The sequence below is a fragment of the Prionailurus bengalensis genome, chromosome E2, assembly GCF_016509475.1.
Source record: "Prionailurus bengalensis isolate Pbe53 chromosome E2, Fcat_Pben_1.1_paternal_pri, whole genome shotgun sequence".
NCBI classification, from domain to species: domain Eukaryota; kingdom Metazoa; phylum Chordata; class Mammalia; order Carnivora; family Felidae; genus Prionailurus; species Prionailurus bengalensis.
In genome coordinates, this window is record NC_057352.1 from 18,639,261 (window position 1) to 18,645,260 (window position 6,000).

Sequence of the window (6,000 nt, forward strand, 5' to 3'; positions counted from 1 at the left end):
GTCTCCTACAAACAATGTTCAGTATTTGCTAATTCAGCAACTTTATAGAACATAACCACCATGAATAAGGAGAATCACCTGTATCTGGTATTGTGTATTATATATTTGTTTATTATCTGTCTGTTCCACTAGAAGGTAAGTCCAAGAGGGAAGAGGCTTTGTCTAACCTGTTTGGGGCTGTGATTAGAATAAGGCACGTGGTAGGCATTCAGGAAACTTGTGAAATGAGTGAGCGATGGCATATCAAGCCTGCACAATAATTGTTTTTAATTTCAGTACTGAGAAGGAGTTTAGGAAAGGGTTTGGAAAGGGGACCACTGAGAAAAATATTTGCTTGTTTAAGATGAGTCGAATCATGCAGATATCTGTGGCAAGAGTCTGGGGCCAGCATGTGCAAAGGTCCTGGGGCAGGAGCCCTTTGCTTGCCTGATGTTTTCAGAAGGTGGCAGGGAGGCCAGCATGTCTGGGGAGGAGAGGCTGGGGGAGAGGGGTAGGAAATAAGAATGGTAACCAGAGAGAATTTATTCACCTCTCCACCCCCTGCACTAAGAATTGTGTACAGAACACAGTAGGTGTTCAGGAAAAATGTGTTGAACGTTCACATGTGACACGTTAATGCCAGAGCAGGGAATGGTAGAGAAAATCCTGAATAGACAAATTAAGTTTCCTCCTATCCCAGCAGAGTGGAGGGCTTGGAATAGATATTAGATAGAGTTGTTAAACTGTCACCAGTCAAACGGGGATTGTGACCTCACATAGCCATGAGGTGAGCTACAATTCAGCCTGCTGCCCAGGGCCGGCCTGGGTTTCATGGGTGACTTCACAATGGCCAGCGTGGTGCCCTGCCCACCGCCACAGTCCCAGTCCACCATGCTAACCACCCTGTGGCTGCTGCTCAGCTTTGCTGTCCCCTTGCCAGGGTTCTATGTCTCCTTTAGCTGTCCCAACGAGAAACAATGCCAAAGAGCCCTCCTCTCGGACAATGACGTCTTCTTGCCCTGCAACTCTTCTGGGTCACAGTGGTACTTCTTCCTGCAAGACGGGACCAGCTGGTCCCACACACTCTCCAGTGCTTCCAACATAGACATCATACCTGACAGCGGCGTTCTCATTCGGAGTCCGTTGCCCTCCCAGACGGGTTTCTACCACTGCCAGGACAAGGACGGCCTCCAAGTGGTACAGTATGAGATTGACTTCCAGGATGTCAGCACCCTGCACATAACACACAAGGGACTGGGTCAGAAGCCCCTGCAGAACGAGAGCCTGAGTCTGGGTGGCAAAGGGATCGTCTTCACCCGCTGGGAGCCCTGGCAGGACTGTAACCGCTGTGGGGGGCTGGGCGAGCGGAAACGCCTGGGGTACTGCTACATCGAGGAGCCCCTGCAGGAACCCGTGCCCTGCTGGCTGTATCTGGGAGGTAGGAAGGTGTGGTCCAGCCGCATGCGGCCCGAGATGCAGGTGGACGCCTGCCACGTCCCGTGCACGGCACTGATGTCGGATTACGTCCCCTTTGACAACTTTGAGATCACTGAGGAGTCGGGATCCGTGTGGCTCACCTGCCCCCTGGGATCTGTCTACAGGTGATGGAGACAGGCACCAGCCCTGCCCTTGGCTCCTAGCCAGGGTCCCCCAGGCTGGGAGCCTTCATGATGAATTCCTGCAGAGGGGAGGGGGCCCACATGGTCAGATTGCTCTCTGCTGGCCTCATCAGATGTGCCTTTGGTAAGAGCCCCCTGGCGCCCACACACAATTGAGTCACACAGGTAGAACAGGACCGCTGACCCTTCCGGAGGGCTTGGCCGATTCTGTGGCCGCTCCTGTGGTCGGCCATGCTGTGGCTGTGGCGCTCATCAGACACCCCTGCGGAAGCCCCCAGCCTGGGGGTGGGGGTGGGGGGTGGACAGCCCGGGGTGGTCAGGGCTGGGATGGGAGAAGCCCACGTGAGTAATGAGGCTATGCCGGGGGAAGCTCAGAACGCTGTGGGACCCTGAGACCTCTGCTCATTGGGGAGGATCAGAGAGCCCTGAGGAGAGGAGGCTGCCCCGGGAGGGTACCCATCAGGGTCTGCCTCGCAGAACGCACACTCATGTTCTTATATTCCTGCCTGGAGCCCCTGGGAAATCTCCCCTTGGCCTGTCTTCCCTAAGCCGCCTGCACTGATGACCCTGACCCTGGTGAGAAGAATTACAGCCACTCACAGCCCTGCACTTTGGCCACGGGCTGCATCCCAGCCCCAGAGCCAGAGCCGTGGGCCCCAGGGGGGCCATTTACAGATGAAGAAGCTGCAGCTCTCAGAAGGCACAGTCCTTGCCCGGAGTGGCGGGGGGGGGGGGGGGGGGGCGCGGAGATACACGGTGGCCCTAAATCCTGCAAGCTTGGCTGCAGAGTCCCCGTGGCCTCCAGCCCCGCGTGCCAGGGATGGCCCCTCCCTTGCAAGATGGGGGCCCCAGCAACCCCCTGGGGCCTCTGTAGCCACAGGCTCTGTCAGTGTGAACCCGCCACCTCCATCTGGTTTGCTTTCCCTTGTTCCAGCTGTGACCTCTGACCTCTTCTCCTTCTCACCCTCTCTCCATGGCGTCCCTTCCTCCTTTTTTCCCCTCCTCCTTTAAGTACAAAAGTAACAGCTACTCCCTATAACCCTCCCCCGCCACCCAGTTCAGAAGTGCAGGAAAGGGCACACGAGCCTCTCCTCTTACCTGGACTGGGCCACCCACTCCACGCCGCTTGCCAGACAAGGAGTCCCTGGCTGCCAGTCACTGGGGACCTGAGATAAGAATCAAGGGAGGTCCCCAGAGGCTTTAGGAGTTGCCGGGTCTCAAGGGAGCCGAGTCGAGTGGCATTTCCTGTGAGGTTTACATCTTGGACTCTGGATTCATCCAGACCTGGGCTCCAATCCCAGCTCTGCCGCTTTTCCAGCTGTGCGACTTTGGGCCTGTGGTGTCCCTCTGGGCCTCAGTCTCCCTGTCTGTAGAGTGCGGGTTGCATTCATTTCCTAAGGCTGTCACAACACAGTACCACACACTGGGTGGCTTACAGCAATGTAAATGTATTCTCTTGCAGTTCTGGAGGCCAGAAGTCCGAAGCCAAGGCGTCACCAGGGCCACGTGCCCTGTGAGATGCTGGGTGGAATCTGTCCTGCCTCTGCCTAGCTCCTGGGAGTGGCAGGCAATCCTTGGCCTTCCTTGGCTTGTAGCTGCATCCCCCTGCCCCCCCCATCTGTCCCTGTCATCATTCGGCATTTTCCCTGTGTGTTTGGGTCTGTGTCTCTTCTCCCTTTCTTTTTTTAAAATTTATTTAATGTTTATTTTTGAGACAGAGAGACAGAGCGTGAGTGGGGGAGAGACAGAGAGAGAGGGGGACGCAGAATCCAAAGCAGGCTCCAGGCTGTCAGTCGGCAGAGAGCCCAATGCGGGGCTCGAACTCATGAACTGCAAGATCATGACCTGAGCCAAAGTCGGACGCTTACCCCACTGAGTCACCCAGGCACCCCTCTTCTCCCTTTCTCAAAAGGACCCAGGTTGTATTGCATTTAGGGTCCAGGGATTTACTCCAGTCTGACCTCGTCTTCACTAATTACATCTGCAACACCCCAATTTCCAAAGAAGGTCACGTCCTGAGGTTTAGAACACGAATTTGGGGAGGACACGATCCAACTCGGTACAGAGGTCTTGGTGGCCCCGGCCTCTCGGGCTCATTGTGATGTCTAAGGGGCAAATGCCTGTCCAGACGCAAAGCCCCACCCTCTAGTGGGTGTTCGTTTTCGCTTGCACGATGACTGGCCCTGTCAATGCCATCTGTTGGGTCTCCTTTCTGTTCTTCGGTCACGACGGGCTGAGAAGTTGCCAGCACTGAAAGGAGATGAGGGAGCCAGCCCTGTGTGCTGAGGCACAGCCCTCGAGGCAGAGGGAACAGCCAGGGCAATGGCCCTGAGGCAGGAAGGTGCATCCTGGAGGACCACCTAGGAGGCCAATGTGGCTGGGGCAGCCTAAGTGAGAGACAGAGTGGGGAAAATGAGGCCCGGCCAGGAAAGCGGCGGGGGGAGTGGGGGGGGTGCGTTCTTGCTGATTCCTCCAAGTAACCCTCAGAGGCAGGTATAGTCACACCCCCCGGTTTTCAGATGAGCAATGGGAGGCTTGAAGAGCTAGAGGCATTTTCCTGTCGCAGATTGAGTGGGGGTGGGGCTCTGAGCTCCCCGACACCCGTCCCCACCTTCCCCTGCTCTGTAGCACTCTTGGAGGGCATGCCCTGTGCGCTGTTCCCCAGGGAGGAGGGCGCCGCTGTCCCCATCTCCTCTCAGACACCAGTCCCCCAGGTACCCCCCGGGGCCACAGCAGCTGACCTTGTCCTCCTTTGCAGGCCCATCCTCTGGGAAGCCGACAACATCCCCCTGACCTGGCAGAGCCAGCTCTCCAGCCAGGACTTGGACACCATTCTGGAACCTTCCAACGGCGGCAAGCAACTGCGGGTCTTCCAGCCGGCCATTTACAAGTGCTTCGTGCAGCAGGAGCTCATGGCCCGGTTCAACCCGGTGCCCTTTCCAGGCACGGCGGAGACTCTCAGGGAAGAGGAAGGCGGGCCACACCGGGGGAAAGGGAAGACCCAGGAGGGGAAGGCCAGCTCCATCCTCACGGGGCTCAAGTTGCTGCTGCTGCTGGGCACAGTCCTGGGCCTGCTGGGGTTGCTGCTCAAGATCTTCCACCCTTCCCAGGGCAAAAGCAGTCACCGGGTGCTGCTGGTGAAATGAAGCAAGCCCTCTGTGCCCAGGACACTTGGCCTCCTGTGTCTCCGTCACTTTAACTGTCCTTCCCAAGGCACTTCCGGGGGGGTGGGGGGCGGCAGAGGCGGTGCCCGCAGGTGCAGAACAGGCCCATGGCCACAGCGAAGGCTGATGAGCTCTTCCCTGTTCCAGGTCCTGCTCGGTTAACCCCTTAGCAATCCCCATCCCGTAGATGAGGAAACGGAGGCAACTGCTGTCCAGTAATTGGAAGGTGGGGGGTGGGGGCGCTCCAGTTTGAGCTCAAGTCTTGTTTTCCTCACGGGGAGGATGGAGAGATGGAACTCACCGTTTTCAGGGCGAGTCTCTGGGAGTTGGTAAACTGTAGCCACCTTAGGCAGCTTACTGCATTCCCCCGAGGACAAGGGCTGAGACGGGATGGGAGGGGGTAGCGGGGGGGCGGGGGGTCACACCCCGACCTGCAGATCCGCACTGGGCTCTGCCTTTCCTTGGTCGTCTTTGCCCCGCACTCCCTCAGATGTGCTGAGGGCTTTCAGGCTTAGCCATATCTGTCGGAGGCAGAGGGTGTTCCCAGGGTCGTAGCCCCGGGCCGCCGGACCTGTGTCACCCCTCCTGGCTCTTGCAGTGGAGAGAGAGCCCCAAGAAGGAGAGACAGACCCGTTCCACCAGGACAAGGCGCCAGGCCTGGCCCAGCTGACCCACGGGAGTCACCAAGCCTAGTTGTTCCCAGAAATTATATACACTGTTCCACAGAGGGCAAGAGTGAGAAATAAAATATTAATGCCTCGTAAAACTCGTTGCCCTGATATCCCACTGGACAGATCTGAAACTTCCAGAACGGAGCTTCTGCCCCTGAGCAGAGGGCAGAGCTCACTCCTCGCTTACCAGACACTGTTGCCAAAACACTTAAGGCTTCTCACGGTGCCCACAGACGCAAAGGTTCCTGCAGAATCGAGAGGACATTCGTGGAGAACTAAACAGGGTCCGTTGGGAAACAGAGGCAGAGAATAATGATGACCGCAATGGCAAATATTTGTGAACTTCCTGGCATGATCAGAACTCACACCCTTCATGAACTTTATGTCCTCACAGCCAGCCACCCATGAGGCTGGGGTTCCTCCGAACTTTGTTTTGAAATAGTTTTTTAACGTTTACTTATTTTTGAGAGACAGAGAGAGACCGAGTTCGAGCGGGGGAGGGGCAGAGAGAGAGGGAGACCCAGAATCCGAGGCAGGCTCCAGGCCCCGAGCTGTCAGCACAGAGCC

General features: G+C 57.0%; 1 protein-coding gene across 1 annotated transcript; it reads left to right on the forward strand.

Moving 5' to 3' along the window:
• The first annotated feature begins 636 nt into the window (after positions 1-636).
• LOC122495017 (protein FAM187B-like) lies at positions 637-4,766 on the forward strand. Its single transcript, XM_043600712.1, has 2 exons — positions 637-1,580; positions 4,357-4,766. The coding sequence occupies exons 1-2, from the start codon at positions 811-813 to the stop codon at positions 4,742-4,744; spliced, it is 1,158 nt and encodes a 385-aa protein (XP_043456647.1). The 5' UTR covers positions 637-810; the 3' UTR covers positions 4,745-4,766.
• The last annotated feature ends 1,234 nt before the right edge of the window (positions 4,767-6,000 follow it).

Coding starts and splice junctions, on each gene's coding strand:
- LOC122495017 (XM_043600712.1), top strand. CDS start 811: ATGGGTGACTTCACAATGGCCAGCGTGGTGCCCTGCCCACCGCCACAG. Junction 1,581..4,356: donor CCCCTGGGATCTGTCTACAG/GTGATGGAGACA, acceptor CCTCCTTTGCAG/GCCCATCCTCTGGGAAGCCG.